This window comes from Cupressus sempervirens, chromosome 6 (assembly GCF_028749045.1).
Source record: "Cupressus sempervirens isolate cs-2001-9-10 chromosome 6, ASM2874904v1, whole genome shotgun sequence".
NCBI classification, from domain to species: Eukaryota; Viridiplantae; Streptophyta; class Pinopsida; order Cupressales; family Cupressaceae; genus Cupressus; species Cupressus sempervirens.
Window position 1 is genome coordinate 133,207,316 of NC_143123.1, and position 13,676 is coordinate 133,220,991.

General features: G+C 30.8%; 1 protein-coding gene across 1 annotated transcript; it reads right to left on the reverse strand.

Moving 5' to 3' along the window:
- Nucleotides 1-782: 782 nt before the first annotated feature.
- LOC149551580 (transcription factor MYC3-like) lies at nt 783-4,463 on the reverse strand. The gene is made up of 4 exons (XM_089787092.1): nt 2,892-4,463; nt 2,340-2,519; nt 1,499-1,669; nt 783-1,098 (listed from the first exon to the last, which is right to left on the reverse strand). Exons 1-4 carry the CDS (start codon nt 3,744-3,746, stop codon nt 1,003-1,005), a joined length of 1,302 nt encoding a protein of 433 aa, XP_089643218.1. The 5' UTR covers nt 3,747-4,463; the 3' UTR covers nt 783-1,002.
- Nucleotides 4,464-13,676: the final 9,213 nt, after the last annotated feature.

Here is a 13,676-nt window from a genome sequence, read left to right on the forward strand (position 1 = left end):
TAGTGCATACCAATTACTAAAATACTTTTCAAAATTTCAAATTACTAATTATTTGATACTTCTCAAAATACTCAAGACCACCCCTATCCCTCCTCGCCCTTTTAGCTATATAACATTAATAAGGATCATACTTTTGTTTTTCTCTCTACTCAAAGCTTGCTAACTCCCTTACACTGTTAGCCACTACCTTTTCTTCAAAGCTTTTGTCATTTTATAATGATAGCCATGGCTCTCTGATATAGATATAATGAGCATTTGTCATTTTATGGCCTGGCCATGACTTGATCAAACAAGGTCTCTAAAATATAATTCTTATTCTCAATGGAGATGAGATTTCCGTGAATTCATATTGATACACTTTTGTAGATAACTTCCCAAATGGCCGAATGAAAACAAAAAGAAAACAAAATTTTAATCATTCCTGGTTTGTATGATAGCGAGTACATTTGTTAATTCATAATTCTAGACTGCCAAGAAACATGCAAATGACAAAGTTGATAGCACCGATTTTAAGCATAAAGCACATGGCTTCCCCATTATAAGGCTTTTAAAGATCCATTACAGGCCCATGAAAATTTTATAATAATAAATCCATGAATATATTTCGCTGACTTCTCCCATGATTGCTCGTAGACTTCTCACAGACACGGAATCGAATTTTGTTTGTACTTATTATAGAATTATTCTTTGTGGAGATCATGTCTTAATAATTGCAGAGCTTTTCTTGAAAAAAATGCCACATAATCATTCAAAGCTCAGATAAACACACCAGACCAACACAATTTCAGGCTCAAAATGGTTATTATTATATAAATGTATGAGATTAAACACAATAGAAAGCTCTTCCGTATTCCTAAAACACTGTAGCTCTATTCAATGTCTATTGGATCTCAATGACATGTTTGAGACCAAGTTATTATTGATGATAAGAGGACTGAGATTCCCCATAAGATTAGTTTCAAAATTCTTTCCCCGGGAACATGAATTCATGGCCGTTCATGTTCATACTTGCTGTTCATTTTTGCCCAAGTAGCCCGCTTTCTGAAGTAAGGCAAGCTTGATGGCCTCTGATCTTGTGCTTCCATGGCCTTTGTTCATCTGGAGAGAAACAAAAGATTCAAACTTTGAGAAACTACCGTAAGTTTTGGCTGAAGAGGAAATGAAAGATGATGATTCATAGGATTCAAAAATTTGGGAAGTTACTTAAAGTTTTAGTTAAGGAGCAAATGAAAAGTTAACGAAAGATTATATTCATGTTTTTGGGTAAGATTGTGTATGAGTTTAATGTTTTGGATTATATTCAATGATCTATCAGCAGGATACAAGAGTTAAGAATGTGAAGAAATAATAGAATACAGATCAATCATTGAATATGATCCAAAATGATGATACTGATAAACTTACATACAATCTTATCCAAAAAAACATGAATATAATATCATTAATTGCAAAGATCTATTATCACTAATGAAAGATGATGACAGATGATGACCCAAACCTCTGAACAGTGGGCTTGCATTCCAAAATCTCCAAAACAGCTGAAGACACCATGCTCAATCTCCAGGCCAAAAGATTCCAACGTGCTCACTGTGGACAGCAGTAGATTTGGATTTGCTTGGCAGGCCATGTGTATGTTTAGATGCCACCCATCTGTTCTATGAACTTCGAACTGGACAAAGAAAAACAAACAAACAAACTTATCAGTTTTTAGCTAAAGGATGCCATAGTTGACATTAGTTTTCCATAGTTCATTAATTGTCTTTTGAAAACAAATCTAGTTTGCGCTGTTTGTGTTTCTGTTAGATATTTCGGATCACATACTAGCTTGAATAAGTATGTCATAGTTTAATCACCATCTAAAAATGGTTTACAACCTTCATACTAATACAGAATGTGCCTCTCTTCATATCCGCCTAGTGTAGGACGTATTCAGTCTAGAACTTCACGGGCTTTTCTAACACAGCAAATGCATTAGAATGGAATCTTAGCAGGCTATAAACTGTTTGAATCCCTGCGTTTTACTTCGTGTAAAATGTTCAAACCATCTCGCATATAGATTTTTCGAGTCTTATGTACTCAATTTCTGAATGGTGAGATGAGTGAACAGTACTTTTTGTAAGATCCCTAAAGACTCAACTTTTAGGGTTTGGCACCAGAGACGATTTCTATGTCAGACAAGAATCTTACCATTTAGCAGATGTTTCCTACATTCTTTTGGGCCATGTACATAAATATTTTTTGTCTTGCAAGGTTGGCCATAACCAAATGTTATTACATGTACTAAAAATTATTAACGGCAGTTTATACAGATGGTTTATCTGTTCAGTATGAGAAATCACCTTAGGAATGGTTTTATCTGCAAAATATTGATCAGTGGCAGAGCCAAAGTATGGTCCATATGCTCTGAGATGTGCCGGCCATTCAGCTTGGGGTTGGAGCTCCTTATGCAAAAGCCGAATTTGGCTTAGAAGCTGTTTAGTGTACTCGATTGTGTCACTCAGAATTGAAGTCCTGTCCATCTGAACAACAATGAAAAGAAAAACAAAACAGACATTCAGCTTTGTTGAAGGAATGTAGGATGTGATCACCATTTCATTAGTTTGCTCATCAATCATGAAATGTGATGAATCAAAAAAACTTAAATTACTTCATACCAGTAGTTTGCAACATATACATATACATATACCAGTAGTTTGCAACAACAATAAAAAGAAAGACAAAATAAAACATCAGCTTTGTTGAAGGAATGTAGGATGTGATCACATTTCATCGTAATGATCATCAATCGTGAAATGTGGTGAAAGCATTGATTAAACAAAACTTACTCAAATTGCTTCATGCTAGTAGTTTGCAACATATACATATACATATACCATTATTTGTGTATATACCTTGGTAATGGTGGGCACTGCAGAACGAAGCATACAAAGCCTCTCATTAAGCCTCTTCCTTCTCCTCCTCTCCGCATGCAAATTCTTAGCTGGTTGTCCCTTTCCCTTTGTCCCACTAGCTGATATGGGTTTGCCATTACTAGGAATTGCTCCACCACTAGTTAAGCGCTTCTTCGAAGGATTATTAACACCATCATCTCTGCTAACCACATTTTTTTCTGTTAATGGCTTGGCTTTCTTTATGATTCTTTGGCCATCTGTTACATCACTGGTTTTGCAGTCCTGTGGGTACTGCAAATCACAGAAAGCTTTTGTTTTGTTCAATTCAACATAGCCATCATGCTGCCCTCCTGTTCTGTCAAAATCCAGAGTCTTGTCGGCACAATGGTCACTACTATTACACTTTGTATACAATGATCTTCCGTTCTGTTCAATATCTTGATACGGATGGAAGGCTCCTGTAACATGGCAGGATACTTCAGCAGTTGTGCTTCTCGAGAAATTCTCCTGCATGCATAAACTGCCATCATGGGAGACAGCATTGGCATTGGAGCAAATCAATTCAAGCTCCTTTTGCAAGCTCAAGGCTTCGAATTCACTCCACTCAAACTTTGAGTAATCCCAAACATTTTCTCCATTGGGTACTTTACTGGTATTAAAAATCCCATGAACTGGATTTCCCTCCAAAGCATTCAACATAGAATTGTCAGCAATGGTGAAATCGGTGTCAAAAAATGGCAAGGATGGTGCAGAATTCAACAACTCATTGTAATAACCACCACTACTACTCCACATGTCTTCTGTAATGGCTCTAGTCCTAAAAATTTGATCAAGCCCATATCCTTCCAAGGCCATCCTCGCTGTAAAACACCCACAAAAAACAAATTCCAAATACAAGAGACAAAAAAATCCTATGCCACCATGAATTTTCGCTTCAGGCCCAAAACAAGCAGCAAAACTAATGCTAAAACGAAAGCCAAAAGCAAAACTTGATCTGATGAGGTTATGGCGAAAGAAGAGCAACTTGAAAGACTTTTCCAGTTGTGAATGGAATCATGCCATCCTTATATACCAATATGGCAAGAATTGAGGGCTTTTTAAAAGCTTTAGTTTATCATTTGCCTTGACTGGGTCTTAATTTCTAAAATTCCACCTACCTCTGGGTGTAGCCCTGGTAGGAGAAAACAAGGGTTTATTGGCCTGATTGAACAATACATGCATGCAATGCAAGGCAGGTACTTTGCATTCTGCCACAACTCTGAGCAGCGGACGGCCCCACTACCGAATCAAGTGGCAAATCATATCAGGCGGTACCAAATTTGTTTGTTTATTTTTTTAGTTTTTCTCTCTGAACAAAGCAGCTGAAAGCAAGGCGTCTCGACTCCTGCACCCTCTTCACCTGCTCCCCTGCCTGGGGAAAGGGCAATCAATCACTTCTACTTCTACTTCTACTTCTACCCCCTCCATTCCCCCATTTCTTCCGTTTTAAACCCTAAAACTCCATTAACAGTGAGCTCTACTCATTTTTAAGCCCTAAAACGTAATTGACAGGAATATATGGTCGAGGAAGATAGGAAATTAGGGCACAACTGACATATAAGAAGAAGATTCTTAATAAGCTGTCGCTATTGGACAACTAGTTAGTAATATTTTTGTTTTTGTTCGTTAAATTTGGTTTTATCTTTTGAAGCATTGAGTAGAAACTCGGGAGTCGGGAGGACTTCATAATAATATGATTTCTTAAATATTAAATAATAAGAGTTTTTATTTTTATTTTGTAAATGATACATTTTGTTTTCATAATCTTATTTTTTAAGTTTTATCATATGATTTTTTAATGTCAAGGAAATTTGTTTTGAAGAATTGAGTAAGAAGCATTTCATAATAATAGGATTTGTTAGATATTGAAGAATAAGATTTATTTTTTATTTGTATTTTTTAGATTATAATCCTTTTTCATAAATCTTATTTGTAAGTTTTATTGTATGAATTTTTTGTGTCAAATAAATTATTTGATAGGTAATGGGTTCAAATTTAATTTGGAGTACACTCAAATTCAAGACCTCTCACATAAGAGGCTCATAGGTTATCTTGTGTTGTAGGGTCATGTTATGTGTCATGAATTTTATTATATTGTTATTTTTATTTATTTAATGAAGCTGAATGGCTAAGGTGGAGATTGTGTCCTAACAAATTTGATAGAATGGATACCCCTCAGTCCTTACTCTTTGTTGAAGATATCCCAAACTAGTTAGTAATGTTTAATTGTTAAAGTTGGCACTTGTGTTATCTTTTGAAATTTTGAGAAGGGAGTTCGCTTGTAATTTAATATGATCTACTAAATATTGAATAAAATGAGTTATTTTTGTATGTTTCAATTATTTGTAAAGTTTTATTGTATGATTTTTTTGAGGATAGATAATGATCTGAAGTCTATATTAATTATTGTTATTTGTTGAAATTAATTATTATTATTTTGTTAAGGTGGAGGAGATTCGAACTCAACACCCCCTGCATAAGAGGCTTGCAAGTTACTATTGTGTTATAGGCTCTTGCTTTATGTCAAATATTTTTTATTATATTGTTATTTATTTTGAATTTGTACAAAAGAGGTGTATTTATGAAATAATATTATAATTTAGTTAAATGGATTTTAGTGTACTAATGAAGTTGAATGGCTTTTAATTCAAGTATTTTGTGTAAGGATCTAACACTATAAGGGCCCGTTTGGTAGCAGGAATAGGAATAGGGGAATAGGAATAGCTATTTCGGAATAGAAAATGGGGGTACATGTTCATATTCTATGTTTGGTTCACCCAAAATTTTATGGGGAATTCACGGACCCAAAAATTTCTGTTTTCCAAAATAAATAAAACTGGAATAGGAATATGTATTCCAATTCCATCTATTTAGGTGGAATTGCAAAGCCTCATTTTTGGGCCAAAATTGGAATATGTATTCCTATTTTATTTAGTATTCCAATTCTAATTTGGTGCATCCAAACGAACAATTCAAAATTTTAAGAATTTACATATGCCTATTCTGTTTGTATTTCCATTGCCAAACTGGCCCTAAGGGATGAGGTTGGGATTGTGCTCTTGACAAATTTGAGGGAATCAATACCCCTCCGTCCTTGACTCTTTGTTGAAGATGTTATAGCCTAAGATTGGTTTTTATTCTAGAACTAGTTCGTAACGTTTAATTGTTAAAGATGGTCCACTTGTTTTATCTTTTGAAATTTTGAGTAGGGTTTCCACTTATATGATAATTTATAGATGTAATGTGATTTTCTTTTATGAGTTTTTTTTTGTATACTACATTTTTTTGTTTCCTAGTTTATTATTATTATTATTATCTAATTTAATATTTTGCAAACATTTATTTTAACTAGATTGTTATTTATCAATAATATATTAGGCTTTCACAATATATAGTCCTAATCAATTTTGTTTCCGGGTTAGATTGTACATGGCATTCTTTTGCACTAACATTTCAATATGTGCTCCCTAATCCATTATTAGAGTGAAGAATGATTGAGGAGAATAAATTAATTTCTTGTAGACTAAGATATTAAACATAAGAGAATAGAAGAGAATGGGACTAAAGGAGGTTTATATATATATAAACTGGGATTATTTTATCTATTTATTTATGCATAAACTTTCATAAGTAGGTGTACCTCATAAAATAAAATTACTATTTAAATGAATCTTGGGTTTATTGGTGAAGTTGAATGGTTCTTAATAAGTCCACAAACGATCAAACATTGATGAGGGATGCCTTCAATGTCATAAAGATGAGATCATATTGTACCAAAATCCTCCATTTAAAAATGAATTACAATTCAAAATGGTTAGTCAATTAGAAGGCCAATCAAATCTCATGTATTGCATATATACACGTAAGTTCTATTTATAGAATATTCAAATATAGAATAAGCTTAGCTCTAAGTAATCTATCACTTCATATTTAGCTAACAACATTGTCTTCCAACAATACATTTTTCAATCCACCATATAATCTTGGCTTAAAAATTATTTACCACCAACTTGATGCAATCTTTATTGACAACATTGTCTAGGTTTCGTTAGTGCTTTGACCACCAAATTAGTGCAATCTATAGTGACACACCTTTACGTAATGGGTCTTTTGGACACTAAATTGATGCAATCTTTCCTTACTTGTTTTGGCTTAATTGGCATTTTAGTAAAAAACTTGATGCAATCTTTACTAACTCATTTTGGATTAATTAGTATTTTGGGCACTAACATGATGCAAATATTATGGTTTGTTCAAAACATAACAACCACCATCAAAGTAATGTCTTTATTAATCATATATGTTATAAAGAATAAATTTTGATCAATGTCATTTATATAATCTACAACACCACTAAAATATTAAATTTTTACTATTCAAAAACCTGAAGGAAGATGTTTCTATAAAAAAAAAAATCATGCAATGTGTAATTTGTAAAAATATATATTTGTTTTCTAAACAAATTTACAAATTTTTAATATATTTAAAATCTAATTAAAAAATTATATGGTTAGAATCTAATTAAGATTTTATTTAAAAGTATTATAATTAATTAAAAATTATTAATATATTTATTAAATAGATAAATGAATATGACCTTCATTTATTCTATTATCTTTATATTTTAGCTCATGTAACTTTGGATTCTACCTTTCAAAATCACCATTTATTTATTATAAAAGAAATTGGCTAGAGTTTTGGAAAAAGAAGTTATACATAGATTAAAACCAACATAATTTAATTAATTTATGAACTTGTGTTATTTGCAATTGTAACTCAATATAAATATATTATGACTTCCATTGTTTGAGGAGTGACGATTATAAAAAATAAAAAATAAAATGAAAGAAACAAAGAAGTTGAAAAATGTTCCTCATATTTATAAGAGGCAAATATATACGTATTAATAAATGGTAAGTCAAAATCTTAGATTCCAAGTTTGATATGCTAGCGGTGGTAGTCTTTTTCACAAATGTATAACTTTTGATCAATTAAAGTAATGCAAGATATAATTATAAAAATAAGGATTTTTTATTTGTATATTAATGTGATTGTTTAAATAAATAAAAAATTAAATATGTAAAAAATAAAACGATTATAAATGAGTAAAATGTATATGTTGTAAAAGTGCTGACATTTTATTTTATTTTATTTTTAATTATAGTTATTTTTTATGATGTAAGAGTGCAAAATAAGAATTTAAATAAATTTCAAAAATTATTTAATATATTTATATATATAGAAGATAGTTGGTTTTTTAGATATGATTATTTTTTATATTAATATATAGATGGCAATATTTCTTTACAACGTATTAAACGATATGTACTAAGCATGCATCTAAATTACAAGATTTAAACTTGACTTGAACATACTTATGAGAGTTTTAATCATGGCGAATGACTTTCTATATCTCATCACCAATTGTACTTAATTGATAAAGGTACCACCATCTCACATAATGGATTTATATTTGTTATATATGTTTTATGATTTATCTATTTTGGCTAGGAAAAAGGATTTAGGTTTTTTAAGACCAATCAACAAGGAAACAAATTTGAAAATCAAAAGACCCCATGAAAAACAAACAATCTACTAGAAAAAATAGTTTAAGTTTGAATTCAAATCTCACCGAAAAAACCTCTAAAGTGGAAAAGTATTTGACCCTTGGTGAGCTATTTTACCTTTTTGGAAAGAGGGTTGAGACATTCCAAGTCAAAACATACACTTGACATCTTATTTCCTTTCCTCCATGATGATCAATGATTGTTTGAAGAAATTTAAAATTTATTTTTTCTAAACTACACATAAAATGATTTAAACCTTTTAAAGAAGTAACAAGATTAGTATTTTCTTTTTCTTGGCCGGAAAAAAAAAAACAATTCATATGGAAAAAGAAGTGATAACAATAATAATTGAAGTGTGTAATCAAATCTCACAAAAGAACTCTAAAGAAGAGAAAATATTTGACCCTTGATGAGCTATCCTACCTTTATGGAAAGAAGATTGAGACAACCCTCCAAAGTCAAAAGATACACTCAACATCTTCTTCCCTTTACTCCATAAATATCAGGGTTTATTTAATGAATTTTAAAACTTATTTATTCTAAACTATCTAAAATGATTTAGACCTTTTTGAAAAATTAACAAGATTAGCATTTTCTTTTTCTTGACGAATGCTAACGATATCTTAATTAGTAACTAGGTAACAAAGTTTGAAACCATTTAAAGCACCCTTTCTATAATTAAAAATAAATTAATGTTTAATTATACATTCTAATATATGTCATATCATTTATATCTGTTATCAACTTTATTCAAGAAAACACTATCACCATTAAGGACTTTTCTCCCAAGAAATCTGCACTAAATCAAGTGCATTCTTGTATTGAAACAAGTCCTATAAACGAAAGACCCATGAGAAACAAATAGCTAACAAACATGAAAAAGACAATGAAAACAATAGTCATAGAGGTTTGGATTCATGTGAAAGGGAGGATTGGTTTGGTAGGGGGGTGATGAGTGTGGGGGAGGGGGGTGGTGGGTGTGGGGGAGGGGGGGTGGACTTGAAGTCATGGTGGACCTTCCTATCTTTTTCTAGAAGATGTAACTACAAGCCAAAACTTACACTCAATATCTTATTGTCTTTGTAGAAACACTTCAAGGTTAATTTGATGAGATTTGACAATTTACTTAACCTAAACTAGGTCAAAAGATCTCAGCTCTTCCAAAAATAAAAATAAAAACAATATATACTTGCTAGACCATCATCAATGATTAAATTTAAAACCTTGAAAAACTCATTCAAAATTTTAATAAATAAAAAAAATCAGCTAATATTCTTGATCCAACTACTTTATGAGAAAAAATATTGTATATTGGCATTGGCAAGTTGTGATACTGTTGTTCTTGTCATCAAAGTTTAAAGCCAAAATGAATGAGTGAATGCATGATTTTAGCAAGGTCTACAAAGTCGTTGGGATCCAAGAATAGCACTAAAGTCGTAAATTATATGAATAAATGAGTGAAAGATATTAGTGAGGTCCATTAGATTGAAGCAACCTATAGGACCCAAGAATAGCATAGAGACCTTAAACTACTGAATTAATTTGTTGAAGGAACTTAGTAAGGTCTATGAAACTAACCTAAGGGACCCATGAATACCACAAAGTCATCTATAACAATTTTCTCGTGAGAATGTCATTATAAGTAAGGCACTTGATAACAAAACGCCACTTTATCTCTACCAACCCTCATATTAGAAACGGAATAAGATCCTCTAATTACAACCTCGTCGATTCATAACTCTAAATAAAAGGTATTTACCCTTCCTAAAACAAGAGAAATCCAAAAACTTAATTTTCCCATGAACCCAATTGTATTCTTACAAACTCTGTCATTGGACCCACAAACACAAACAAAAAAACTGTTTTCTCTGAAAGGTTAAAGAACTTGTCCATCTGCATTGAATGTTCTACACTTAAAACCATAGATATTCATGCAGTACGGATGTCACACAATAACAGCTATTTTCATGTGAGAGTTCCAAATCATGTGATAATACCGCCAAGCCAACATCAAGTGACGTATAAACACCTTATATCAGCCCACAGAATTTCTCAAACGGAACGGAAACAACATTTTCATATAATTGCGTCATGTACAAAATGCTTTCACAATACTGGACGCCGTAGTTTTTAAATTTTTTATTCTATTTTTTTATTTCTTACCGCGTAAGGAAAAGAGTGCAATGATATGAAAATGGCTCTTAAAATCATTCTCAGATGGAGACTGGATATGCAATTTTTTTTAATTATGTTTAATGCATTGAACTTGGCATCCGAAATATTTGGACCTTACAAATTTGAAACAAAGTCCTTTTTTTTAATTTAATATATGGAGGAAGATAGAGTTTGGAGATTTTTGGTTGATATTTAGAAACCATTTGTTTTATAGGTTTTTATTTTATTGTTTAGGTCATTAGTTGGAAGAATTTTTTGGGTTGCTATATTTATTTTAAATACATTAGGAGATTAGATCAGAATTAAAATTGATCTTATGTAATGATGTATTATTAGAGTTTAATTGTATTTTTAGTCAAATTTGTTGATTCATAAAATACAAGTGATTTGTTAATGGAAAAGAAAGTGTTTATTTATTGAAATTACAAATGATTTGGGAGAATAGATTGGAATTGAAATTGATTCCTTTTTATGATGTATTATTAGAGTTTAATCATATGCTTGGTCAAATTTGTTGTTTTGTATATGATGGTCCACTTAAATACTCATTACAACTATGATGTGTTCGTAAGAAAGAATGTCATATCATTAGAAGATTTTTTTGAAAGAAATAGAAATATAAATAAGACAATACATTAGAGAAATGAAAGTTTGAATAATATATTGCATACTAGAATTTAAAATTTTAGAGTGATCTGTAGAATCTTGAATACAAAGTCCATTTTTCAAATTTAATATATGGAGAAAGATAGAGTTTGGAGATTTTTGGTTGATATTTAGAAACCATTTGTTTTATAGGTTTTTATTTTATTGTTTAGGTCATTAGTTGAAAGAATTTTTTGGGTTACTAAATTTATTTTAAATACATTAGGAGATTAGATTAGAATTAAAATTGATCTTATCTAATAATGTGTTATTAGAATTTTATTTTATTTTTGAGTCAAATTGTTGATAAAATACAAGTGATTTATTAATGGAAAAGAAAGTGTTTATTTATTGAAATTGCAAATGATTTGGGAGAATAGATTGGAATTAAAATTGATCTTTTTTTATGATGTATTATTAGAGTTTAATCATACGCTTGGTCAAAAAATTTGTTTTGTATATGATGGTCCACTTAAATACTCATTACAACTATGATGTGTTCATAAGAAGGAATGTCATATAATTAGAAGATTTTTTTTGAAAGAAATAGAAATAAAAATAAGACAATAGATTAGAGAAATGAAATTTTGAATAATATATTGCATACTAGAATTTAAAATTTTAGAGTGATCTCTAGAATCTTGAATACAAGATATATAATGACAATCTCTTAGAAGAGAAGACACCAGTATTATTGATAGCCATAAATCTTGATTATAATTTAACAAATCTAAATTTTATGTCAAGAAAGCATCCTTTTAGAATTCATTTAGACTTAGATTTTTTAATTTTAAAATAAGAAATAGTAAAATAGAAAATGACACACTTGTAAATAAGTAAAATGCATCCAAATAATGAAATTTTGAGTAACACTATACCATTAGAATAAAAAAAAAATTTTAAGTAACTATTTTCTTTAAACTTCAAGTCATCAAAAATAGCATTTTGTTGGTGTTGTTATAGTGGATATTAGCCTTTAGCTACAATGGCTATTACTATTTGGGCTACTCATTGATCTAAAAGTAGGACAATAATGGGTTTGGATTTTTAATGAAGTATAGTACTACAAAATTGAGTGCATTTTATATAATATTGTAGTATATATCAACATAAATAAATAAATATATAATATTTAAAATCTAGAGTATATGTGAATTTTGAAAAGAGTAATTTTTTTTATAAATATAAGTTTAGATATAACAATAAATGTTAAAAATTAATTGTGAGAATAATATGAGAGGGAGGGAGGGAGGGAGGGAGGGAGGGAGGGTAGAAATATATATGGAGATGGAGATGGTGTGTGTGTGTTACCATATGTTAGGGCTTCTACATCTCAAATTTTATTCTTAGAGGAGAAAATCACAATGTGTGTTCTTCCTTGGGGGAGGTTAAGACTAGAGAGCTATGGTTTCTCCTCCTACTTTATCGTTTGATGGCCACTTCTTTTTTCTCATAAATGTTATATGTAATTTTGTTGAATGATCCAATGAAGGAGAACTACTTAATCCTTAACTCTCATTGGTTAGTAAAATCCTAGATTTTCAATTCAGATAAAGATCACGTAAGTAAATGGGTGGATTTTTTTGGAAAATTAAAGGAAGTGTTAGTAGGAGTATAATGGCCAATTGTCTCTTCCTTTTTAGCTTCTTGGTCCATGAGAATTTGATCAAGATTCTTATTGAGGGCCTTTGGGCCTTTGATAGTGGTTTAAAAAAATTCTTATCTTTGTGAAGTAGAAGCCATGCTTTGATCAATTAGTAGAACTAGGTATTTTCCCAAACCAGAACTAAGAGAGGGGTGTGGGTTGAATTAGTACAATATTTCCTACTAGTCAATTGAGCTACTTTTTGTAAATCTAAACTACTAGTTTCTTAAACAATAAAGCAATGATAAATGTAACACAATAAAACCACACAAGTTCACACAAGAGAGCATACATCAGTGACACATGATTTTTCTATGTGGAATTCCTTAGTGTGGGGATGAAAACCATAGTGGGAGTAATATAGCCATGAACCTTTCCTTGCAAGTAAAGTAGTGCCTTGTTAAAGGCCACAATTGTTCTTTTTGAGAACGCATCCTGTTAGGAATTTACATAATCTGTTAGGATTATATAAGCATGTTAAGACTACCTTGTTAGAGGATTTATAAATATCTTTTTGAGAGATACCTTTCTAGAGGATTTGCAAAAGCTTACATTCAAGCTTGCCTATTTAGGAGCTTATAGGAGCTACAATGGGAAGAAATAAAACTATATTATTGATCTAAACATGACACACCTTGTGTGATAAATCTTTTGTGAACACCTTGAAGATTCATTGATCTTCCTTGTCTATAATGGCTTGCCCTATGATCAACT